Genomic DNA, 26474 nt, shown 5'->3' on the forward strand with positions numbered 1-26474 from the left:
CCTACAATAGGCTACAGTGTTATTTTCAAAAATGCTAGGAGCCTACATTTTGAACCCGCTGAACTTGATTGTTGGTGTTGTTCATTGTTTAACTATGAAAGCTTTACATTTAAATAATCTACTACCTCTACTGATGATTAGGTGGTAGGCCTATGAACAGACTCACTCTATTTCGGAATATTCATTTCCCAGCGCAACTACACATTTCACTGATGTCTCATTGCAGTACTCTCCCAGGGATTAAGGTTGCTAATGACGAGACGATTGAGAGACTGATTTGGGCTGATTCAATCGGTGTCTCTGTGCTCCACATTCCCCAGAGAGAGTGTTTGCCCTCGATAGCTCGGCGATCTGCGTGTGTCCTGTGTTCACAATGAATGGCTGTTTCTAGCGAGACGGGGAGCGAGAGAGGGAGCGCGCCCGACTTCTCCATTGAAACGCTTTGAAACAGCTACCAGCGAGGGGGTGAGTCGGCTTCAAGGCCAGACAGACGGGGTCGTTTAAGGCTGCGGGGATTTCAGGTTGTCTGTATTACATTGGTGTCCTGATAGGCAATTCTTGTTGCGGTGAAAATGTAATCGGTTTTGGGATGTTTTCTCGGGGCATTGTTTTGGGGGAAGGTGTGCGGTGGGGGATGGGCTCATAAGAATGGCACCAACAAAACTTTAACCACTTCACCGACCTTACAGTAATGGCTGCATGCGGGTGATTGGCAGCTCTCCAGTTTCAGCGCCGGTCCTAGGATCTTTTAAAACTAAAATAATTACATTTTCACGTTTGTCTCTAAGACATTAGGCACGCCACTGTGAATGTTAATCAAGATTGTTTAGTTTTCGGTTATTTCTTTTTGTCAGATACCGGCGACAAGTGGTTAAACGGTGTCTTGATGAGCGACTTCCAACCCCCCCTACTCTCAGCGCTGGTTTAGTCTGGCTCGCCCCCAGTTGCTGCATTTGTCCCGGGATGACCTGTTGATGTCGGTAGCTAAAATAGAGTAAGGTGGGCATGATTTCTTCATTTTGTGTTAAATGTTTCTTCAACGGAATGTTAAAAAGTATTGTTAGGGCTCACCGCTGTTGGTATTTTAATCAGGTTGCGTGTTTGTCAGGTATAGATGCGTACGACTTTATTTTTTTTTTACAGTACACCAAATATATTTGGTGTTTTTAGCTTCCTGAATTGTGCAGAGGGTGCGGAGTGAACACAGATTTATTTTAGCTCGCTTGCCATGCTAACCCGTTTGCTACAACAAGCGGGCATACCCGGCTAAGTAGGCCCCATGAATGTAATGCACGGGAACGTTAGCTAGCATAGCGGCACTTTGAGTAGGACCGGGCAGAGGCGACAGATGTGCATTCCTTGCCAAACTAAATGTTTTCATCCTTTGATTGTCGCAGGTAAACGGCTTGCTAAATAACCCGTAAATGTATTTAGTCGGTGTTGTGGATTGCGCCTAGGTGCTGCATTTCTCATATATCGGGTCATTCTGTAGTAGTTGCCATCTTTCGACGCCCCCCGGCCCGTGCCAGTGGAGCACTCCAACCGGGCAGATTGACTGACATATAACGGGGCACGGCCAGCCGATACCGCGACAGACTCAGCCTTTTCTGCAGTCTTATCTAACGCAACGCCTGTTTGCATCAACCAGGAGGTTTGCATACACGTTGTAGGCATTGCAAATCTTATTTCGAGGTTTTATTTTAAAGAAAACAGTCGCCCTAGTGGTAAACGTTCAATTTAGGCAGTGAATCCTTAAATATTTCAGTCAACGTCACGTTACCCATAAATCTGAGCGCTGTAATTAGTGTGTCTGAAATTCCAAATGTTGTATAAAACAGATTAGGAAATTAGATAAAATACATATGTCTGTAAATATTTATCTATCTATATTTTAAATCAGTTTATAGCTACTTACTAAACGCTAATCCAGCACAATTTATCTTTTTAGCTTAGTTCAACAACGCTGATTGTTTGTTTATCATGATCCAAACGGAAATTGGAAAGGTATTTTAAGGCATCTAATGAAAGAAGTTGATAAATATGTTGAGTTTTTTTTAGTTTTGGTTTTGTTCACAACTCCCTCTCAGCTATTTTTTTTTTTTTAATGATTGTAATCTCCTTATTTTGATAACAATAAAGCAGGTTGTTTCAATGTAGAATGTGCTATGAGCCCATCCTCTTCAGCTCTGCTTTTGAGTGTCTGGCATAGTGCATGTGTCTGTGAGAGAGGGAAATGGCCTTCTCTATCTGCTCGGCTGACCATTACCATAAACTATTTCTGTTATCGTATCTGTTTGCAGGGAATCCGTGTGGTTAAATGCACAGCTTCTTGAGCCTTACTAAAACAAAAGCTGGGACTCTCAGAAATTACACAAGCTGTCAAGAGACGTTTGGTTTGTCTTAGCCAATGGTCTTGTCAGGGGGCTGCTGTTGTTTGTCAAGGAGGGCCTTTAGCCAAACATGCAAACTTTACTTTTAAGAGACCATCTTTCTTAACTTCTCCCAATTGTAAGAGAGGGGCACTGTTGTCTTGCTGGCCTAAGAGGTTGAGGCACTTGTATGCAGTATTCAGAGACACGCAACCTTAAAAGTCAGAGCCATCTGTGTTTACTACAGCAGTACACAGATGACCTATTCGTAATTTAAACACAGGAAACTATAGGCCAGCGTTATCTTTAGCCTAGCCTCTGTCAGCCAGCCGTTTGCAGTGGCTGTGGGTGTACTGTGCTAGAGAAAGAAAAAAAAAAAAACATGGCGCCATATGAAGGTGGTATTTCGCACCGTGTCATGCTAACTAAACACAGCTCTGCTTGCCCACGCTGTCCTCTAAAGACCTGCCCCCCCCCCCCTCCCCCTCCCCTTTGCAGTGGCGAACTCGCAGCACTTCTTGTCTGATTTACCTCCCTCACATGTGGAGCAGACACAAGGCCCTTTCGTCACATTAAGATCAGCGGCTGGGGCTTGGCCTTATGCTTTCCCCATTGTGTGTGTGTGTGTGTGTGTGTGTGTGTGTGTGGCAGTGTCAGAGAGAGAGAGACAAATGGTACCTGCTCAAGATGTAATTTAAAGAAAGTGGATGTGTGGGAAAAGAGCCTAGCAGTCTAATTGAAAACCATGTGCTGTGGAGGAGTCGGAGAAAGGTCATGGAGTGAATGTGGTTTTCATTTGGTGCTAAAATGCCTCATTGTTTCCTCTGCTGACATGGTATAGAAGCCATGATGTAGAGCTGTGTGTTTCCGGTTTTTTTTTTTCAAGTCCAGTTTTATTCCAGTGGGAGGTGGGTTTTACAGCTCCCAACTTGTATCAGTAAACCTCAGTGTCTCGGTAGTCTTTACCTCTCTCTAACTTTACCCCTTTTTGTCTCCCTCGTTCCTCTTTTCCCCCCCTTCCACCTCTTCAGATTTCTGTAGTGGTGCTGGCCATTGCGTCATGGCTCAGACCCTTCAGATGGCGATTCCCAATTTCGGCAACAACGTCCTGGAGTGTCTGAACGAGCAGCGTCTGCAGGGGCTCTACTGCGACGTGTCGGTGGTGGTCAAGGGCCACGCCTTCAAGGCGCACCGGGCCGTGCTGGCGGCCAGCAGCTCCTACTTCCGCGACCTGTTCAACGCCAGCGGCGGCGCCGGCAACAAGACGCCGGTGGTGGAGCTGCCGCCGGCCGTCCAGCCGCAGAGCTTCCAGCAGATCCTGTCCTTCTGCTACACGGGCCGGCTGAGCATGAACGTGGGCGACCAGTTCCTGCTCATGTACACGGCGGGCTTCCTGCAGATCCAGCAGATCATGGAGAAGGGCACCGAGTTCTTCCTGAAGGTCAGCTCGCCCAGCTGCGACTCGCAGGGCCTGCACGCCGAGGAGGGGGCGCCGCCGTCCGAGCCCCAGAGCCCCGTGGCGCAGACCACGGTGGGGGTCGGCGTTGGCGGTGGAGGAGGAGGCGGCGGAGGAGGAGGAGGAGGGGTGGACCAGCCGCGGTCGAGCAGTCGGCCGGCGTCCTGCCTGACCCCGCTGCCGCTGGTGTCCAAGGTGAAGACGGAGCAGCCGGAGGCGTCGCCCTACTCGGTGGTGTGCACGCCCGTGGCCAAGCGCCTCTGGGAGGGCGGCAACCGGGGCGAGAGCGGCGGCGGCTCGGGGGGCTCGGGCGGCAGCATGCGCAAGGCGGCCCGCTTCTCCCAGGAGGCCGCCCGCGGCAGCGCCATCCAGAGCAGCCTCGGCCTGGGCCTGGGCCTGGCACTGGGCAACAACGGCGGCGGCGGCGTCAGCAGCAACGGGAACGGCATCAGCACGGCCACCCCGGAGGGCACCAGCCCGGGCAACCTCAGCGCCTACACCAGCGACTCGCCCATCTCCTACCACGACGACGAGGAAGAGGAGGAGGCGGTGGACGACGGCACGGAGGAGCAGTACCGGCAGATCTGCAACATGTACACCATGTACAGCATGCTCAACATGGGCGCAGCAGGTGAGAGCACACGCCATGCCGGCGCGCCAGCGACAGGTTGGTTGAATCATTTTCGCCCGTCCTGCACTCGTCGTTCTCCCACCATCACACCATCCAGTCGCTCTTGAACTCCAGAGACTTTTTGAATCATTTGATTTGTCATCACTTTTTTTTTGTGCTGCAGGGCTGAGAGCCTCTGCGTTAGTGAAGTTTTATGCTAAAATTAGCCTAGCAATTTGCACCGTCTAAATTTGGCAGCAAGAGAGCCATTGCACGTGTGATGGTGGTGCTTTGGCTGAAATGCAGATTCGTGGCATTTTTTCCACTCTTCCCTAACTTTAATGTCTGTTCTGTAACCAACGGTATCTGTTTGGGGTTTGTTCCCGTTCCCCATTGACACCCCCCCTCCCCCCCCTTCTCTGCCCCTCTCCTCCAGTGGCGGGCGAGCGTGTGGAGGCCCTGCCTGACCACTCCGAGACGCGGAGTCGGGGCCGAGGGCGGCAGGACCTGGCCTCTTTGCCCACGGAGCTCATAGCACAGATTGGCAACCGCTGCCACCCCAAGCTGTACGAGGAGGGCGACCCTGCCGAGAAACTGGAGCTGGTCTCAGGTCAGTCAGACACACACTGTTTTGGATGGTTTTTTTTAGCAGTGTTATATTTTCAATTCCCTCACTGTTCAGAGGACTGCCTGAGGCAAATGGCTACGTCTATTCTAGCCAGAGGGAGAAAAGTTACTGTCTACATGAAATGCAGGCTAAGGCTTATGCATATACATGTGTCTCTTCCAGCGCTAGACAACAATGTGTTTTTATATATATATATATATATATTTTTTTTTTATATAACACATTGTTTAAAATAAATTAATTAATTAAAGTAAGCAAATTCAATTAGAATACAATGAGCTTTGAGTACAATGAACAGACTCAAGATAAATAGATAAGTGTAATTTAACCATTTAACTCCTGGCTGGCTGTTACACATATGCTGCTAGTGGCTGATGGTTTGACAGAGAATGCCTTGGCTTCACTTCACCATGTTGCCGCATTACTGTCAGCTTAACCTCTCTCATTTTAACCATTTATTTCAAACCTGTCGGCATTTGGTTGAGCTGGTCGGGGTTTTAAAAAGTTGTCGAAATTTAAAAAAGGAGCCAGTCATCTGCTGCTTTGTGCCAGTGCAGACTAACTTATGAGTTGAAAAAGTGCCCTATTGTTCCAACTGTAATCCACAGGATTTCAAAGATTTGGCACATTGTTTTGGAAATAGGGATCATGATCCCATTAATTGACCCCAGGCCAGTCTGTTTAGAAGGGGACATTTAAGGATTCTAAGAATTTGACTTGGGGCCGGGGTTACTCAAATGCCCACAGAAGTCAAGAATGAAAACCGATTCCGAGTCTGTTTCTTCAGTATTGCCAACACCCACTAGTAGATTCCCCCCCCCCACATACACACCTATGTGTGAGTTGGCATGTCTTGCCCCGCATAGTCATGAGCCATGTCAGAAATGTGGTATGTGACAGAGCATGCTCCCTCCCTGTGATCTCCGGTACATGCAAGCCTCTTGGCACTTTTAACTGTTAAACAAGGGCATGGCTGGTTGGCCCAGAGATGGCTTTGTGATTCTTCTATTCAGGGTTACTGAAGTGCCTTCATAAATCTGAGATCTGTTTACCAAAGCTGTTTTTTTGCTCAAGTGTGTTGAACCATTCAAACTTGAGTATACCAACATCTCAAAGTGTGTTTGTGTGTGTGTGTGTGTGTGTGTGTGTGTGTGTGTGCGTGCGTCTGCGTGCGTCTGCAGGCACCAACGTGTACATCTCGAGGGCCCAGCTCATGAACTGTCATATCAGTGCAGGCACCAGACACAAGGTTCTCCTGCGGAGGTTGCTGGCTGCATTCTTTGACAGGTGAGGAGGGGACTTTTATGTTATGTTTATGTTATGTCAGACTATGTTTATGTTATTTTTACTGTCCTGTGAAGAAAAGCTTTCCCCTCATGCAGATATCATACGAGCTCAAATTTAAAGTTAGTGTTAGTTATGTTTTTCGGAGCTGTTCATGTCAAAAACAGATAAACAAGATGGGTCTGTATTTCTGCGCTTTAGTTCACAGAGAGCAGATTTTCTTGTAGAAATCAAATCAAGTCCTCAGACAGACACACGGTGAAACTCTTTTGTCAGCTGATGTGGATAAAGGTCAATTGCTAGGCTAAATGTCAAAGCAGAACATTTGACCGTCTGGAGGGCTAAGCAGCAGGCCCAATCAGAATGTCAGATACCTACCTTCGAGAAAGACGGCACGAAGTCTCTTTCCTTTCTCCAGGGTCGAATCAGGTTAGACTATAGACTCTCATAGCCTGGAATCACCAGACCCTTCGCTTTGTGAAGAAGGTCTGGGTACTCTTAATTGGGAAATGTTTCCAATCCTAGTATTATAATGGGCGTAGCCTTTGCGTTACTTATGAAATTGTTATGATGAAGTCAGCCAGTCGCTTTAATCAAGGATTCCTAACGTTACTTACTACTTCACTTCTAACCTTTGCAAACTATTGCAAAAGATAGTAAACTGCATTGGCAGTAAGGAAACAGTTACGTTTCCTGTATAAATGAACATTCTCCCTACTGATTCTTTGATGTTTGTATGTGCTGATACTACCGTTTACCACTGCCATTTCGATATCAAAATAAACATCATCAGGTCGCAGATTGGTTTGCCTTCCAGGGAGACGTTAGTGCATTGAGAGTAACCAGACTAGCATCTCAATGAGAGGAAAATGAGCTGCGATATTAAGCGGGTGGGGCCAGGTTTTCACAGAGTTTCTCATTACTGTTCCATTGCATTGGGTATCATTTTATATGTGTGTGGGCTAGCTAATTATGTGTGTCCTTTCAGCTGTGGTTGGATTTGAATGATCTAAAAGCTCCCTTGCAATTACTGACACTGAGTGTGTAAATGTACATTTTGTATGTGTGTGTGTGTGTGTGTGTGTGTGTGTGTGTGTGTGTGTGTGTTTGTTTTGTTGTTGAGTCTCAGCAACATGAAATACATTATGTTGCGGTCGCCATGCAATAACTTAAAGTGTACGTTTGCTGTCCTGCTCACCCGTGTGTCTCCACTCCTCCACCCCGTCAGGAGCACTCTGGCGAACAGCTGCGGAACCGGCATCCGCTCCTCCACCAACGACCCCAGCCGCAAGCCTCTGGACAACCGCGTCCTGCACGCCGTCAAGTGTGAGTTGTCCTCGTTTTCCCCCCCGGGGCAGGGACCACAGTTCTGAGCCCGCAGGAGTCACACCTCGTTCAAAAAACAGCTGGAATGCTTTGTGTGGTCTTCTTGTGGCGTGCAGATGAAGGGCTTATGGTCATTCTGTTACACCGCCGTGCTATAATGTATTAGATCGACTCCAACCAACACAAATATTACACCTACATGTAGTATGTAAACAGTCATAGTGTTTATGACCAACATCCACTGGGTATATGAAAAAGCAACCATAAAACTACTGACTGGATCAGCTACTTGGAGCAGTTGTTTTTGTGGTTTTCTTAGCAATGTATGATGCGTGTATAGCCATCCGTTTCTTAGCAATGTATGATAAGCATATACCCATGAATGCCTCTCTCTTCTCTTTGAACACTAACCCAAGGAAGTCAGCGTCATGTCCTGTGTTTTATTGAATCTGGTGTTTTCCTCTCTGTGGTCTCCCTCCTCCCCCTCCCTCCCTCCCCCCTCTGCAGTCTACTGCCAGAACTTTGCCACCAGCTTCAAGGAGAGCGAGATGAACGCCATCGCGGCAGACATGTGCACCAACGCGCGGCGCGTGGTGCGCAAGAGCTGGATCCCCAAGCTGAAGCTGCTGATGGCCGAGGGCGACGCCTACGCCAGCTTCCTGCCCGACAGCGTCAAGCTGGAGGCGGACGCGCTGAACGCCGAGGGCGCCTTCGACCCCGCCGGCCTGGAGGGCGGTCCGGCCGGGGGCCCCGGCGAGGTGGGGGTGGGGGCCGGCGACTCCCTGCAGGACGTGGGAGGGGACAGCAGCTCCTTGTTTTAGGGGCCTAAACCTGTCGCCCCCCCATCCCATCCACCCCACCCCTCCTTCCACAACCACAGCCCGACCCATCACACACGTACACACACACACACACACCTACACAAACACACACACACACACACACACACACAACATGTATACTCCTCCTCCTGTCGCTGCCGCTGCCGCCGCGCTGCTTCCGGCTCCCCCACACCCCTAAATGTCACGTGTCCCAACCCTCCGGCCCTACTGTTGTGATCTGACCAAGCCCTGCCCTGCCCTGCCCAACCTCCCCAACCCCCCCCCCCCCCCCTCCATTACTTGACTCTGGGTTCCGCAGCTTCTGCCCAGGATTGGTCCAGTCAGCCGGGTTCGACGGAGGCGGTCCTCACAGGTACTGTCCGAGGAGGCAGTGGGTAGGAAGGCGATTGGCTTCAAAAGGAGACAAGGGGATGTTTTGATGTCTTTTTTTTTTGTTTTGTTTTGTTTTTTTCCTCTTCTTTTCATTACTATTTTGTTTTGGTGACACAAAAAGTCAATGCCTACCCTTTTTGCACAGAGGCCCTCTTCCTACAAGCTTTGCTTTATCGTTTTTTTGTTTTTGTTTTTGTTTTTTTAAATCGATCGTTATTGTTATGTTGTCCTTATTTACTCAAGGTCAGGTGAATTCATTTCATTTATTTCATTACCTGACATAAAAAAAAACATACCCCCCCACATGCCCCCCCTCCCCCTCCTTAATTTTACCATTTCATATCAGAGGCGCTGATGGTCAAGTGGAGAGTGTGGGTCATGCCAGGCCCACTGCTCTGGTACTGGTACTGGTACTGAATGTAACTGGCATGACGATGTGTGCCAGTGTGCCCACCTCAACAGGAGGGAGAGAGAGGGCGGCGAGCAGCGGGCACTGGATGGACACAAGATGCTCTGGGCAGAGAGGAGAGATTCCCGTGGTGGAAGCACCTTCTCGTTCTCTCTTGTTCTCTCGTTCTCTCTCTCTTTCTCTCTATCTCTCTCTCTCTCTTTCTCTCTCTCTTCCTTCTCTCAGTTTGTCATCATCTCCCCTGTCCCTCTCTCTGTCCCCCCTTTCTTCGTATGATCATCCGCACCTCAGCTCTGGCCATCCAGTCATCACCTGGAGAACGACGAAATGGAGAAAGAGAATCAGAAGTCTTCTTATCTAAAAGTTTTTTGTTTGTTTGTTTTTCAAAGCAACGTATCCCCCCCCCCCCCCTCCCACAATCTTCCCTCTTTTTCTGCACGACCCTGACCTTGGTGAAGTGTCTGTGTGCGAATCTGCGATCGCAGACACCGTCGGAAGCCAGAGCGGAAAACCAATGAACGAAAAAGAGAGGGACACGGGTGGAGAAACACTGAAAAAGGAAAACGAGAGACTTGTCATGTCGTTGAAAAAAAAAAAATATTTATCTAGACGCACCTTAACCATGTGCACAGAGAGACCGAACGAGAAAGAGAGGGATTGTTCTCAGATCTCTTTGCTTTTTTTCTTCTTCCTTTTTTTTTTAGTGCTTTTTTTTTTTTTTTTTACATTTCCTTTTGTTTGACTGAAATGTTTGTGATGAGTAGTCTTGCATATGAGATGAAACAAAAAGAGAGTATAAAATATTTTTGCATTAAGTGATCTTATCTAGGCCGGGTGGGCGCTTTATACTTATTCGTCTGCCGTTCAGAACGGCGTGTTGGACTTCCTGGTCTGGTCCCAGCTGTGGCAATATCGAGAGACCATCGCGAATTTGACCGGTGGGTTTGGCTGTATAGCTGATGGGTGATCAGTGCATTTCTTACTTTATAGCGACTGATCCTGGATCTGCTGGGCTATTTTTAACCCTGTGACTTGGGCGCATGGCGGGACCGAGAGCTGACCTGAAATCGGAATGGTGTTCTAGAGAGCGCATTTGCTGGTTGGTCTTAGACCTGGTTTAGATCAGCTTCAGGCTAGTGACTGTCTATATATGTAGTGTGTTGCTACATTTTTAGAATAGGGATTCCGAGGTGACCCTTACCCCCCTTTCCTTGAATACACACTATACATGCGCGCGCGCACACACACACACCTCCGTGCCCGGAGGTGTGGAGTAATCAGTGTGTTTGTGTGTGTATGGGAAGGGGAAGGGGACTCAAGAGGTGAGACCTGGCCTCGTGCTGTCTTAAAGGTGGGGCTTCAGCCCTGTCTAGTTTTAGGGGGGAAGCCGTGTTCCCAGGAAGGGTTAGTCTGTGTGGCTTTATATGCCTGTCTCACTGTGGTGTGTGTGTGTGTGTGTGTGTGTGTGTGTGTGTGTGTGTGTGTGTTTGCTGTTTGTGTGCATTGGGTGATGGAAGGTGGGGGCAGGCAGGATTAGTGTTAAAAGTCATGACTGACAGCTTGCAGACGTCTTTGTGTTTGGGCAGCTGTGTGTGTGTGTGTGTGTGTGTGTTTGTTCGTGTGTGTGTGTGTTTGTTCGTGTGTGTGTGTGTTCAAGGGCTGGCATGCCATTCAGTGCGGGTGTGGGCGACCATATGTGCACATTCCATGCATAGAGTTGGCTCTGTGTGCTAACTGTGTGTGTGCATAAGAAAGCAGTACATGTTTGGATCTGTTTGCTGTTCCTATTGGCCCTTTGTGTGTGTGTGTTTTGTCTCTGTCTGTCTGTGTGTGTGTGTGTGTGTGTGTGTGTGTGTGTGTGGGTAGAATGAGCAGAGTTAAACCAGAATATAGGTAAAGCAGTAAAGTTACATTTGCATAGCAGGACCGTGTTCTTTAATTTCCATGACCAAATTCGAATTGTGCCTCTGTACCATGCACAAGTACCGTGTTTGACTGACACACACACACACACACACACACACAAAGAGAAGCTCCAGTGTACTCAGCTGGGCTGTGCATAACTAAGTGTCCCCTCTCCCAGCTCCTTCCTTTACCTTTCAGTTAAGCTCAGTCATATGGCTTCAAAGAAGCATGGTGTGTTTTAAAAGCACATTGTCTCTACAGAGGGGTGTGAGAACATTTTCCACTGACGTGTGTGTGTGAGTGTGACGGTGAGTGTCTCTCACTTGGCTTTCGCTCCAGTGTTATGTGATGTGACCTAATTTTAGTGATTTGCACCTTTACTGTTTGCCCTGCTTTAGTGTGTGTGTGTGTGTGTGTTTGTGTGCGTGCACGTGTTGACAGGAGATGTTTGTGCCACAGTAGGGGTATCCTTTCTGGGGAAGCAGCTGATGTGCCTGATGATAATTCTGTGTCTTTCCTAGTGGAGCTGTGGAGGTTTGTGCACCTTTTTCATAGTCGGAACTAGTGCTTTTTGCACCTTTTTGTAGAGGACTGTAGGGGGCCATGCACCTTTATTTTGTAGATTCAAAGTGAGATGGTTTCTGGACTAAACCAATGGATTGGAGTGCATGAGAGCGTGGGTGTAAATGTGTGTGTGTGTGTGTGTGTGTGTGTGTGTGTGTGTGTGTGTGTGTGTGTGTGTGTGTGTGTGTATGAGAGAGAGAGAGAGAGAGAGAGAGAGTGTGTGAGTGTTTATGAAAGAGAGAGAGAGAGAGAGTGTGTGTGTGTGTGTGTGCGTGCGTCTGTCTGCCGGAGGCTCCTTGAAAACAGGACCTAGTCTTGTCTTTGAGAACGTGTGATGCGCAGTGTAAATATCGAAAGGATTGTTGAGCTGATTTTTACGGTGTTTTAGACTTCTGTTTTGTAGGACTTGTGAGATTTGTCATATGAATTTTTTTTAGATGTCATTTCCCCTTCTTCTTTTCCTAGTTTTTTGCCTCCTAGATGTTTTGTTTTCTTTTCCTTGTTTTTTGAAACGTGTATAGACTAAAGATACTGAATGGAGGCTTCCCCTTACCCAGCATGCATCATGCCAGAGAGTCAGACCACAGCTAGGACTATGGATTCATGAGTCCGCCTCCATGGCGAGAGGAACCACAGTCTGGTTAGGCTGTTTGTATAATAAGACCTCCTCCTATGATCCTTTTGCTATTGTTTACTCGGTGACTGAGCTGAGCTACAGATTGTTTGGTTTTTCTAGACGTTGAGAGATGCATGAATGTATGTAGGAGGTCATTCAGTTTCTTACCTGCAATTTTCTTTTGAATAGTTCCGCGTTTTTTTTTGGTTATACTTTCTCCCTTATCAACCAAGCTTGTAGAACGTACTGTATTTACCTTTTTATAGAAAGAGAGAGCGAGAGAGAATCTACTAACACAAGGTTGAGTTGCCAATTGTTTGTTTTTGTTTTGCTAAAGAGAAAAAGTAAAATAGGATATGGGAAAAAAAAGTGTAGGACAGAACATTGCCTATTTTTTCATTTTTGATAAGGACTTAAAGTGCTGAATTTGTGTAGGGAACGGGGAGCTTTAAGAGAGATTATGGTGCTATGTAAGGTCACTTTGAAGCAGGCCCATGTTTGATGACATTTCATATATCTGAGGTGTTCTTAACTGGGTTTTTTTTTTTTTACTTTCTGGTACTGGCACATTTTTAAAGCATTTTCCGCATCTCCAAGAAAATTTAAAATCCTGTCTAGGGAATGTTTCAGTACTCGTCTGGCTGTTTAAGTACTGTGTTTTGTTCTTTTAGCATCACACTGAGGTATAGAGGGTGCCAAAAAAACCACCCACTACTGTTGTGGTGCCAAGGTATGTAAACGGCTCCCATCTATACACTGTAAAAGCGTCACGTCAAACAGGACTCAGCAGTGCCACTTATGGAATGCCATTCGACGGATGGCCTCCATTTTGATGGCACAGATCCGATCTGCCGCATGGTGTGCCTGAGGGAGAAGGGGAGGGGGGGTAGTTGGCTGGCAAGGAATTGGTGTGTGTCTGTCGCCATCTGGCGTTTTGTATTGTAATTGTGGTTCACCTTGGTGCTCTGCTTGCCCACCACCTCTAGAGGGCACTACGCGCTAACGTGAAAATTGGCGCTGGATTGGAATGGTTGCCTTTATGATCAAAGTATGTGAGATTTGTTTTTTTCTTCCTTTTTTTAAAAAAAAAACCCTAGTTGTGCTCTCATTTTCTGAGTTTCGGATTATGTGTCATACTTAAAAGGACATCTTCCAAATGACCCACGCAAGTCAATCCAAAGTGAGCTTGGGTGGTCCTGTTCAACCATTGAGTGTGAGTGTGCGTGTGCACGTGTGTGTGAGAAGCAGAGATTTCTCATCACAAAAAGGAGATGACGTTTCCACATGTCTGCACCTTCCTTCCTCTGCACTCGAGAGAAGCACCTTTTTTTGGAGTGGGGGGGTTAGGGCTCCGTTAAGGATGTCCACCCCCCTCCCGGCACCTTGCAATCACTCTGTGTGTGGAGGGCAGGGGAAGGGCAGGCTGCTTAGGCTAGCCTGGGTTTGGCTGTAACCGAGTGAATGTTTTTGATTTGGGATTCATTAAAGAAAAAAAAACTAAAAACATATTTTTACATTTTGTGTTTCTAAAAAGCATCTTATCAATGTCCAAAAAGCAAGGCAGGTCCTTTTAAAGGGGAAAGTTGTATGTAATGACTAATGAGGCTGATGGATCTGATGGATCGACTGAGGTATTTTAACGCAAAACGTGAGAGAGAGAGAGAGAAGGGGATGTAAGGAGGAAAAAAAGGGTTGGAGCTGACCATTGTTCTACCTCTCTCTCATTTTCAAAAACTGCAGTCATTTGGGTCTTTTCTTTCACCTCTGGCCTCTGCTCTTCCACGGATGCCCTTGAGCAGAGACCTTGGCAGAGAACCCTTTGCAGACACCCACCCATCATGTGTGGGATTGTCTCTCTGCAGCCAGGGGTGTCTTTCACTGACGCGTACTAAGGTATGCTCGAGATTGTGTGACTTGTGTGCGTGTGTATAGCACGTTTTGCTTTGTTACGCTAGCACCTCACCTGTCCCGGTTGGGAGCCATAGCTAGGTTAACCCCTGATGTGCTTTACATGCACGCCAGTAGACGGAACGTCCCAGGGCAGTTTCACAACAACCGCAGCAGCAGCATCTCGTGTGCTGGTATGCTACAGAATGGAAACAGCAGTTTCAAGAAGTGAATGGTAGTGTTATCAAACCAACTTCAGTCGGACTACAGGAAAATCCAAAAACAGCTTGCTGAAGCACACTTTGACAGACAGGGCAAAAATAAAAATATGGGGTGTTATTTTTTTTTTTGTTTTGTTTTGTTTTTTGTTTTTGTAAGATGCAACCTCTCTGGCGGTGTCTTTGGGGTCAGCAGATCCCAAATTCACTCTTTATACAAACATAGAGATATACATATATATATATACTGTATATTATACATAGAAGCACTACTGAAGTTTGATTGTTCATTGTGCACTCACAGCATGAAGTGTAACCCAGAAACCACGCTTTTGGAAACCAATGCAGTGGCGTCTGCTGATGTCAAAGAGCCCCCACCCCCCAAAATCCACCGTACCCCCCCTTACACGTGCCGTAACCCCTAGCTGTGATTGCCCCCACCCCCCCATTTCCCACCCCTGTAAAAGCCAGTGCTCATTCCATTTATCATGTGTTTCAAAGTGCCAATAACTTTGTGAATCCCTAACTGTGACCCAATATTATTCAAAGTAATTGCACATTAACTACTGTAAAGGATCAAAATGAAAATCAAAAAGGATAAATCTGAATATCTTAATAATAAAACAAGGTTTGTAACAAACGGAGGTACTGCATGATTTTGTTCCATCTTCAAGGTTCGTTGTCTCTTAACTGCATTTGTTCTTGTGAGGAGAAAGAAAGGGAGAGAAAGAAAGAAAAGATGCTCTTTCAGCGCAGCCTTTGTGTGAGCATCTCCACGTGATGTGGCTGTGGCTGGTCACGATGACCCTGAGTGAGGTCTCGGCACGGCCTGAAGGGTTCCACTCATCAGAGCACATGCTGAGGCCCTTTAATGGGCAAGCTTCCTCCTTTAAAGCCTACCTTACACTGACCGACTTTGACAAGATTTGTGAAAGAAAAGTGTCTTGAGTAAAGCTTGAATCAGGGGCATTGGTTAAAAGATTACAATCTTTCAAGAATATTTCCCAAATCTTGTCAAATTCTGTCAGTGTAAGGTAGGCTTAAGGGGCATTTGTCTGCTTGTGGCTGGAAAACCTTTTGAGGGAGCTGCTTGTTTTAGCCATTTTAATGTATTTATTAGTAGTATTATTTTGTCAGATCCCTCAATAGTGTTTCCTTTTGTCTTTGGTACAAAAAGGCCTTTATCTATTATAGAAGATTGTTTTCCATTCTATCCATACTGCTAATGTTTTGTTTACACTTTTCCTGACACTGGATTTCCTCATGAAATCAGCAGCATTCCTAAAACATACAGGCTACAAAGCAGGCACACTCTTTCTCTTGCAATTTGTTGTTGCAGCACAAAATGGATCCTTCTTGTAAACCTCAAAAATACATGCTACTTGTAACATACATCTACTGATGCAACCTGGACACATCATCAGTGATGTTACCTGGGGTCACAGAGTGTTTCGGGTCTTTCAAGCATCATACACTCTCACCCAGGCGACCCAGCTGGGGTTGATCAGGCCCTAGCTTGTGTCCAGGTAGCGCTACCGCACCCATGGTTCTCCTCTCCTTAACCACAGCCCCCTTGAGGCAACCTCTGCTGCCTCTGTGACCTCCTTAATGGCCCTTCGCTTACTGGCCCCTGTGATGCCCAAGATGTTATAGGCCCTGCAGAGAGACTGGCCAGCGAACCCTCTGCATCCCACCTCGATGGGCTCACACCGTGCTCTCCACCCGTTACTCCGACACTCCTCCACTAGCTCAGCATATTTTGCCCTCTTCCTCTCATTAGCCTCCTCGATACGGTCCTCCCAGGGTACAGTGAGTTCCAGGAGAACGATCTGCTTGGAGGCCTCAGAGATAAGCAGCAAGTCAGGCCGCAGTGTTGTATGCTACAGGGCTGTGATCGAAAGGTGTCTACGTTTGCAGGACACAAAAGCTTATTTATTATTATTATTAATAATAATAATAATAATAATAATAATAATAATAATAATACATTTTATTTAATGCACTTTACATCAGTGATCTCAAAGTGCTACAGGTTAAAACAAATAAAATATTTGATCAAATATGTCTCAAAAGAACTATTTAGGCCTAGATGTTTTACCAGTCATATTTGTGATTTCTGATGGGCTAACGCAAGACTGCTGTTTAATAAATGTTAATTTAACACACTAAGCCTGTTCAATTAAATTGTATCCATAATAGTCTTGAAAGAAAAGAGATCAGGTATCACACACACACTTTCAAGAAATCACTCAAAGTGCTTTCACTTAGATAGCAAAACACCTCTACCAAAACTCCGGACTCATTATTACTCAAATTAAAAACATACTCCAGATACTGAAAGGTATATGCACCTACTCGCAGACCTAGGGTAGTTGCATAACCTATAGATTGGTCTCCGCTAGAGAAACATTGTTCAGTGTCATTATGCCTGTAATTTAGGCCTACAGTTCCACAAATGGATTTGATCTTTACTAAACCGTGATGTGTTCCAGATCCAATATAACCTATTCTGGTATAACTGTGTTACCAACATGCGCAAGGACATCTGAGCACATCTGGCTTTTTCTGTGTAGGTAGCGGAAGTCACGTGCTTGACAACCATGTATGGATGTTTACTATGACGATATCCCATTCAGTGTGCTCTAAATATGGAAACAGGAAGTGCGTCCCACATATCGTGATTTTTCCGTGGGAGGTAGGCTGGTTGTCCTTCGGATGTGCCATATATAGGCATTCGAGTCTAAGCGATCAATGTAAGTGCATAAACACAGCAATGCAAATGCCACAATGTCCAACAGTAGGTAAATACATCACTTTGACATTTTGTTTTATATCAAAGTCCTTGTTTTACGTAGCCTTAAATATACCCTGACTGAATGTCCTGAATGGTTTTGAATTGGTTGGAGCAGGATATGGGCCTAGATCAAAGCTAATGAAAAATAGCTAAAATTGGCATTAACGAGTCCTATTTATTTGAGTTGTCACAAGTCAACGCTTACCTAGACTACTGCATTTAGCCTACCAGCTACATTAATGCAACTGGCGTTCCTTGAGGGTTTGACCATGGGTGGAGCTTGGTTGACTGTCTCAAACGTGTCACGGAGCGTCATTGTGAGAATAAAAACCCACCCCGTTTCGTTGGAATGTCTTCATGCATGGGAGAGCCCAACAGCCGAGGGCCCCGAGAACTTTAAGAAGGGTAGACAAATCAAAACACACTTGTCAACATAAAATCTGCCATGTCTCAACCACAGAGTGAAACAATGGACGTCACCACCGAGGCCAAGCGGATTATGGTTCAAGCGTTGGGGAAAATGTACACTTTACGCACGCAACGTGGCGGACTTCGCCTTCACCGAAGTTTGTTGATCACGCTTGTAATGAAATCGGCGAGAGACATTTACCACAGCTACCGCATAGCCTGTGAACAACAAGAGCAGCAAGCCAACTTCACTGGAGTCACAGCGGAGTCATGTCAAACAGCAGGCACGGGCACTGCTTGCGTCCTAGAGGATGGCAACTCCTCGCTTGCTTCAAATACACAAGAAACGCAAAACTCAAAGACTAATGTCCAGAGTGACCCACACAACCACGACTCTGCAGAATCAGAGGACAAGGAAAATCTGAGTTCCACCAGACCCGAACGACATTCCAGAAAGCGCCGCGGGAAAGCAGCTGTTGAGCCCGACTTTCTACCATGTAAAAAGGCGAAAATGGAAGCCGAAGAGATCAGGCGGAATTCACACAGCGCGCCACTTAGGACCTGCTGTGGAGTAAAGGACTCTTTAACACATATCCCCATGCAGAGGAGCATCGTTAGCTTTTGATAAGGCAACGGCGATCAGTCATGCTAATTTCTAACACCATGCGCTTTTTGTGCACGAACTGGGATATCCAAGAGAGGTCCAAGGTCCAATGCCATGTGGAGACTATCTCCGGAGGGAGTACGGCGGCGAATCCACAGCTGGAATTTTTGGATTTGCCTGGGTCCAGTGCCAGGTGACTGAAGGTTTGCGACCACTGCATTCAAGCATGTCATCAAGGATGTCGGGAATTCTAGTCAATAAAGTGTCTGCTTTCTTCAGAAACGCTGGCCAGTTACCTTCGACTGATATCAGTCAGAAGAGAACTATTTGTTCTACTGTTGTCCAGCCAGCCAACACGTTGACTGTTGAAGATACATGTTTTGTCACTTGTGTACAGATTGTACTTGACAGTTCTGTAAATCTGTGTTCATGTGTAGCCTACTCATGTTGTGTGGACAAGGACATTTCACTGGAAGGTGCATCAGTGACTAGAAGTGGTAAAGAACCTCGAATAACACATTCCGATTCCATAAGCTACCTCATATTTATTTAATAAAACGTTTATGAACAAGATCAGTAGTTTGGTAGTCTTCCTTTCCATTTGTGTATTTGGGGCACTGCAACGTGTGGCAAGTCATTTGAGAGAACGTACTGTGAAAAGCTAACCGAGGCCTGAACAAACAGAGTGGGGGTGGTGACCGGATTGCCTGGGGGCAGGAGTTGTCCGCGGAAGTCAGGAAGCAACGGTAATTAGCAAGTGGGCCGGAAACAAGCCAGCTGTGTCATCGCTATTCAATTTCACAGCCCTAAACGCTCGAACCGTAATTGCCCATTATACGTGAGAAAAGAACAGACAAGCTTGTAAAGCGCGCTACCCGGAGTCACAATGAATGGTTATAGCCGGGTATACATTGGCCGTTTCTGTTTCCAGTGAGTCACTTAATTCAGGAACCATTCATGTCATGTTTAGCATAACTGCCGTATAATATCCAACCAGCTTACAGTGGGTAAAGACGCCCCAAACCTGCCCTGCCATAAACAGGACAACACTACAGTGCACAGTTGGTTCAGCATCCCACTTATAGACAACCAGCATTTGGAGACAGATTTGTGAGAGGCATAAGCTTCAGAAACATACACTGCTGTGCGAGAGACCTATCAGGGTGGACTATGCTTTAGCCTTACGCCAGACATTAGAGGCATGAGGACATGAAATGAACATGTCAACAAACTATAACTACCCTGCCCTTGAGAGCTTTTATTGGGAATGACACCTACTTTCCAAAATGTAGAATCCACCATTTTACTGCCTTTTCATAAATTATTTTCAAGTTTTCAGTGAAATTGTAATTTCACTGAAAACTTGTAATTTCAGTGAAATTGTAATTGGGTTGTTGTTATTTGATTTATCTTACTTGTTCAAAGCAGCACAATTGCACTTTTATTGAAATTACCCGAAATAAAAAATGAAATAAAAAAAAAATGATGAGAGAGGGAAATGATTAGTGTATTTGGGTTACACCGTATGTGTGTGTGTGTGTGTGAGAGAGAGAGAGAGAGAGAGAGAGAGAGAGAGAGATTAAAATCATCACTTCTCATTTTTTAATTATTTTTGTGTCACTTGCCGAATGCCTTGATGAGTGTACTCTATATGTGCATGTGCGCACTGCACTGATCCCTTTAGCAAGCAACACAAACACAAACCCAAATCGATCCCCAACAGTATGTCAGTAGGGATAGCTAGGAGGGGGGAATGTGTGAGTGTGTGAGCGTATGAGTGTGTGTATGTGTGTGTGTGTGTGTTGTGGGGATGAGGAGGAGGGGCACAGGAAGCAGGACAGTCAGAGGAATGTGTGAGCGGCGGAAGGGTATTAATAGAGGCGAGAGAAAGGAAGGACGAGGCACTTCATACATCCGCACATCTGGCCCGCAGACCTACAGGGGGAGGGGAGAGGAAGGGTGGAGACACGGGTGGGTGGAACGCCAGACAGGGTGGAGAGAAAGGGAAGGGAAGGGCGTCGGGGAGGAACGCATCCGCCCCGTGCCAGTCAATTGTTCTGGGCAGAGCCGTGTCTCCTGTCAGACTGCTTCCTGTGGGGGCCGGCCTCCGGTGAAACCTGACCTCTTGGCCAGTGGCCTCCCGTGCTGTGTGTGACTGGCCAGCAAATGGCCTCTCTGCTACTTCAGAGGCAGACGACTCCACAAACACTTTCACCTGGGAATGGTGTCTGTTACAGGGCTAATGGCCGCTTGACAAAGGAGAGACAGCTTGCAAGCAGAGAAGAGCAAAATGAGTGAAAAGAGGAGACTTTGATACACTGCAAAGGCAGGGCTTTTTTTTGTAGAGTAGTGGTTTTAGTTTTACAGTTCCACATAAATAACCGCAGCACTGGAAAGGTCATTAGGGATCCACCAACATTTCTTTGAGAGCACTGAAGAGTAGGTTGGATGTTTAGACGTTTGAGCAAATGATCTTACCTATAGGGACTGAAAACAGAATGGTTTTCATTTTGGTTCATTCAGAGCAAAAACATTATTCTTTCGTTCCTGTTCCAGGGTTCCAAGGCCTCTCCTCTAAATGGCAAGTGGTTAGAACGTAACAAACCAACAGTTAATAACGTTCCTATAAAAATGACATTGTCTTTACAAATTGATTAGGCCAACGGCCATTATATTCATGAAATCTGACTAAATTCATCCTATAAGGGGTCTGGGGAACACTGTATGGGCTGGTGACTTTCCAAGCCTATGGACTTTTGAATATCAAACAAAGGTTAATCGGAACGATAAATACCGTTATTAACTGGTTATCTAAAATTGAAAAGAACATTTTCACCCCGGAACAAGTAAACTGGTTTTGTTTCCGTTTTCAGTTACATTCACACTTTGATCCGTTTCTAATCCCTGATCTTACCATGACTGCCTCATCCTCATGTGTTCACTCACTGGGGGTTCCGGCTGCCTGTTGTTGCCTCGAGGCCTCCCCACTCGCTTCTTTTAAAAAGCATCTCATTTGCCTGACATCATTTTTTTTGTCAAATGAACTCAAATGTGGCCATGCAGATTGTGTGATTGAATAAATCCTTTGGGTTGGGAAATGACTGGACATTGTTTTTTTTTTAGCAACTTTAGGATATGGCTGATGGGATTTGTTTTTGTTGAAATCATAACATACAACATATACATTTCTACATGATTTCTACTACGTTTTGAGTGTTGCTACTGAGTGTTGAAATTAATGTGACAATAGATCACCCTGTGCAGTGACTTCATAATTTTTGTTCATCATGTTTTGTTCCTTTGGGGGGAAAGGTATTGTGATTAAAACAGATGACACAAAAACAACACAAATATGCACTTTTTGAAATAGAATAATCCCAAAAATGTAACCATAATAACATATGTGTACCAACATGTCATATTGCCTCCCACAAGCATAACAATTACTATGTTTGCAGGAAGTTATTAAGCTTGTAGGAGGGTGATTATGTAGCCTATTTAATCAAATGTAATAAATCACAGTTATAGTGGAAGTCTACCAGGTAAATCATTTGTAAGAATATGTTGCAACAAATGTTTGTCATCTAGTAACATTTATCAGCCGTCACCTATTAACAACTGACAGACACAGTACATTACATGATAACATTCTGCAGCTTAGCCGGTAATTGACCGAATATCTTGTTTGTTGAATCCTACAATTTGCTTTTTAAAAGTGTATTTATTTATTTATTTATTTTGTATTTGAAGAAGTTCCCACGCACATCCCACAGCATTTTCAGAGATTTTCCATAATGATCATATTGAGGAGGATCTCATGCATTTAACACAGCAGGTAGACTTTCACTATATATATCTGTGATTTATAAATGTGAGACATATTTGATGTAATAACAAAAATGTCACCTTCCCATGAACAGAATAGCTTCATGCAAACATTCATTATGTTTGTGCAAAGTTATCAGATATGTGGGTGTAACAACTGTGTAACTACCTCTCCGATGTGTTTAGAAACTCAGTAGCAGTCAGTATGCGTAAATATGTTTACCACTATATGATAAAGCAACAGCACCAGCAAAAATTAATGAGGGAATTGTCGATGCCTGCTATGTAAGCACTGCTTGAGTGCATGTGATTAGATTATTAGATTAGAAATGATAAGAGCTGATGGCCTCACAGACTGTAACGATCCTTTGTGTCCCTCCCTCGGCTGAGAACCAAGGCCAGGGAAACAGTTAATCTTCTACAGAACCCTTCAGTGTGGTCTGCAATCAGCCTCTGTGAGAAAAGCTCTTTTCTGAATAGCACCAGGTAGCCAACCTTGGGAAGTTGCTGGGGCACTGTGGAAAGCAGAGAGAGAGAAAGAGAAGCGGAGACCTTCTAATATGGCTTCTTATTGATATGGGCTTGTTTTGTTTCAAAGGTGTACAGTTATATGTTCATCATTTCGGTCGTCTGTCGCACAGCCCCAGTTGCAATCTACTCACTTAAATTTGTTGTTAGATGACGAATCCTAATACCACAAAACAAATACTGTTCACTTCAAGCAGAATTAAAGATTTGGATTGAAATGCCCCTAAAACTGTTTCACTGTTACTCACGTGAGTAAAGCCCAGGATACCGATATTTATTTTTTCTCTCTTTGTATTTGTATGTTATTTTATTTGCATGTTATTTGATTTGCAAACACGAATAGTTGTGTCTGAGTTGTGCATATTATGTGCCCTATATTTACCAATGGGTCTCTTACTTTGATCCCTTTCCCATGTTCAAATGACAATATGACATCCAGGGATATGTACAGTATGTATAGCACATCATGCTCAAGGGCAGTTTTAAGTGAATGCCTGACTGTCGGATAGCCAGGGCTTTAAAAGGGCTGTCCAGCTGGTCTATGGCACAATGACTCGATCAAAGACACATAACCTTGTGCATTAACGTACAGGACCCCACCTACCCACTTACGCTCACTGTTTCTCTCAATGCGACAAGTGCTATACTGTACTAGGACATTGCAGCCTTTACAAATGGTATTTAATAGATTTACTACAATATATTTTTGCACTTTACTTGAATTGTAATATTGCTGCTGGGTCAACATCATACTGTATGTTAAATGATGACCATATGTTACAGCATCCCATAATTCCACTGGACTCTCTTGATTAGCATTTTAACCCATTTTCACTAGATTGTTCTGTTGGGTTCGGAAATTCATCACCTCGTTCAGTACACTCCCAGTACACTGGTGTGCGGCACTTTGTGTGTAAGAACAGGGTATGTCCAGTCAGTTGATAGTCTGCAGTGAGTGATTTAACATCTGTGTGGGGTGTTGGGTGGATATGCATGTCGTCAGGACATATTTTTAAGCCTGTGTAGACAATCATACAGAAGTGCATATATGACTCTCACACAGAAGAATGCATTAATGCGCGCGCACACACACACACCACACACGCTCTCTCTCTCTCACACACACTGACACACTCTCACTTTCACTCTCACTCTCTCTCTCACACACACACACACACACACACACACCCACACACACACACCCACACACCTTAAATTACCAACGCGCACCCCATAGGTACCTTAGTAGGTGACATAGTGATGTCATCCAGGTGTATAACACATTATAATCCATACCAAATTTCACATACTTGATTTTGCCTCTATATCCTAGCTAATAGTAACGCTGTATTTAAGGTGCAAGATATGAGAGAGAATTGGCTTAGGTCTGTATGATTTACCATGATTTTAATTAGGAAATTGCTTTTTGTGTTGAAGCCTTCCCAAAATTCTTTCTGATCTTTTTTTTTTTTAGAAAAAAAATGTTGCATGCAGTGTGAAAAGTATTCCCAGCGGTGATCACAGTGATGACAACCACTTCCGCACACTTGTGACCTTGCACATGGCAATAAAAGATGAAGGGGACACACAAGAGGTTTGGCAGAAAAGGCCCGGTCATTGTTTTCTCCCATGCAATTTGATTGGCTGTGTTTACATGTCCTGTGCAGATTGATTGGCTGTGTTACATGTCCTGAACACAGAGTGGTGCACCATTGGTGAAAGACACCTAAGTCCTACTCCCAGTGTACAGAGTAATCATGACAGTAACAACAATCATGATGAAACAGAAACATCAGGCGGTTCGAGTGAGAAAAACATGGAAGGTCGCGATGAGCTACAGCGCCACCTGGCAGCCGAGAGAGGCGGTGGAGCTCTGTGGCTGGCTCTTTTGCCTGGCCTTTAGCACACAGCTTGTTCCATGATACCATAAAGGGAGGTGAACGTGGCTCTAAAAATATTGTTCCTTTGTAAAGTCATGCTAAAGGTCCCCCCCAATTTTCTTTTTTTCTTTTTTCTTTTTTGGAAAATGGATGGTCGTGAATCGATCGAGGGGTCATGCAGTGGCTAGCGGTGAAGGAATGGACATGTTCTCTAGTTGGGGTGCTCAAAGCCTCAGGGTGTGGGAACCGATGGAGTGGTTTCCCCACAATGAAGCAGTTCCACAGAACCCCACACTCCTCTCTTGCTGCCAACAAACAAAATGGCCACCAAGTGAGCACAGCAGAAGTAAAGAAACCAAATGAAACAAAATGATCATTAAAAAAATAAATAAGAGCATCTAAACAATGTATAATCTTTTTTTTTTTTCCGCATCATCATTATCATAATCATCATCTTAACCACTACCATGATCAACATTACCAGTGAAATCACCATCATTACCAACATCATCATCATCTACTGAGCCCTAATCACCATTAATAACAAATCAATTCTGAAGATGGAGAGGTCCTCTCTCTTTACTCCACGTCCTTTCTCTTTCTCTCTCTCCGTCCATCTTTACAACTGGAAGACTGAAGACACATGCAAAATATGGGAAGAAAAGAGTCCATGAGACCAAACACAAGCTTACAAGTCGTGCTTTGAAGCACGTCCTTGATGTGTCTGTTTGCAATGCCAACATAACAAAGTCATAACGCTAATATATATGTAATCAATGTATATAGATATGTACTTGCCAATACATGCTATAACAGCTGTACCATTGACTATGGCCTTGCTATTTTGATTAAAAAAAAAAAAAAACATTCAACCGAGTCACAATATAAAACTATCCATGCTTTATTAATGTTGGCCTGATAGACCAGGAATGTTTGGACAGGAGTTTTTAAAACCTTTATTTCACATTATTATATGACAATGTTATGTCAGCATTTGTGTCAAAGAGCCTGTGTGCTTATGGGCTAGGTATCTTTGTGCAAGTGCAACAGATATTCAAAATAAGTGTAGTAAAGAAAATACTCTACTGTTTTTTTTTTCCTTTTTTAAAATCAAGAGAATATTCTAAATCAATTGTGCTATTTAAGGGAGATCCTCATCCAACAAGCTTCTCTATTTTCTTTTGGTAGATTTATTTGGCACGGAATGAAAACCTGGTCAGTCAGTCTTTAGGCCCGTTTCCCCACAGCTACTGTATACGCCCTGACTAGAGGGAATGGCGGCCTCTTCTCTTGCCCTGGCTTTCTCAGAGCCTCTGGCGTCACTGGAATACAAAACTCGGGAGTCTAAACCGTTCGATCAGAGAGGAGAGACTGAGAGAAAACGGGATGAATGGAGAGAGAGAACTTCACTGACAAAACAATAAGACCAAGGAATAAATCCCCTCCCCCTCGTCCAATAAAGATACTTTTGTTATTATTATTTATAGTATTCTTATCATCATCATCATCATTATTATTATTATCAATAATATTCATCTTCTTTTTTTTTTGTATTGATCATGCAGGAATTCCATAGGAGTTTTACGCTAGGAGTTCAAAGGAAGTTGAGCGGTGCAACTGAAGAATCAAGCTCCGATGTTTTCGAAGAAGTAGAAGAAGAAGAAGTAGAAGAGGAAGAAGCCAAGGAGTAGAAGAAGAAATAGAGAAGAAAAAAATGTGTTTTTTTTTCCTCCCCTTTTTGTTTAGTGTTTTCTTTTGCTTTTTTGTCTTCTTTTTGAAGATGAGAGGGAAGAGGTATTGGGCTATATTGGGAGGGGGACCCCCCCCCCCCCCCCAATCCCCCTTCCCCACCCCATCTCCCATGGCCCCATGAGAGTCAGGGTGTAGTAACCTCTGTCCCCTCAAAACTCGGTCCGTCCCTAAAACACATCCATGTACACAGGCACCAG

At 45.0% G+C, this 26474-nt stretch overlaps 2 protein-coding genes across 6 annotated transcripts; both read left to right on the forward strand.

Annotated features, from left to right (window-relative positions):
• Window positions 1–331: 331 nt before the first annotated feature.
• On the forward strand, window positions 332–8771 carry nacc1a (nucleus accumbens associated 1, BEN and BTB (POZ) domain containing a). 5 transcript variants are annotated; one of them, XM_062531710.1, is made up of 7 exons: window positions 455–465; window positions 855–999; window positions 3401–4492; window positions 4872–5045; window positions 6245–6350; window positions 7576–7673; window positions 8181–8771. In XM_062531710.1, the coding sequence occupies exons 3-7, from the start codon at window positions 3430–3432 to the stop codon at window positions 8492–8494; spliced, it is 1755 nt and encodes a 584-aa protein (XP_062387694.1). In that variant the 5' UTR covers window positions 455–465; window positions 855–999; window positions 3401–3429; the 3' UTR covers window positions 8495–8771. The 5 variants fall into 5 exon arrangements, with proteins under 5 accessions (XP_062387695.1, XP_062387694.1, XP_062387692.1 ...); XM_062531711.1 differs by lacking the exon at window positions 855–999 and having other exon boundaries at window positions 332–465; XM_062531708.1 differs by lacking the exon at window positions 455–465 and having other exon boundaries at window positions 768–999.
• An 8880-nt stretch (window positions 8772–17651) lies between these two features.
• ier2a (immediate early response 2a) lies at window positions 17652–18865 on the forward strand. The gene has a single exon (XM_062531077.1). It carries the CDS (start codon window positions 17726–17728, stop codon window positions 18311–18313), a length of 588 nt encoding a protein of 195 aa, XP_062387061.1. The 5' UTR covers window positions 17652–17725; the 3' UTR covers window positions 18314–18865.
• Window positions 18866–26474: the final 7609 nt, after the last annotated feature.

The sequence above is a fragment of the Sardina pilchardus genome, chromosome 3 (assembly GCF_963854185.1).
Source record: "Sardina pilchardus chromosome 3, fSarPil1.1, whole genome shotgun sequence".
Taxonomy (NCBI): domain Eukaryota; kingdom Metazoa; phylum Chordata; class Actinopteri; order Clupeiformes; family Clupeidae; genus Sardina; species Sardina pilchardus.

Bases quoted from the DNA above. Each gene is read 5' to 3' on its own strand.
- ier2a (XM_062531077.1), top strand. From the start codon at position 17,726: ATGTCTCAACCACAGAGTGAAACAATGGACGTCACCACCGAGGCCAAG.
- nacc1a (XM_062531711.1), top strand. From the start codon at position 3,430: ATGGCTCAGACCCTTCAGATGGCGATTCCCAATTTCGGCAACAACGTC. The intron at 4,493-4,871 runs GTTGGTTGAATC...CCTCTCCTCCAG, and splicing joins TGCCGGCGCGCCAGCGACAG to TGGCGGGCGAGCGTGTGGAG. The intron at 6,351-7,575 runs GTGAGGAGGGGA...CCACCCCGTCAG, and splicing joins CTGGCTGCATTCTTTGACAG to GAGCACTCTGGCGAACAGCT.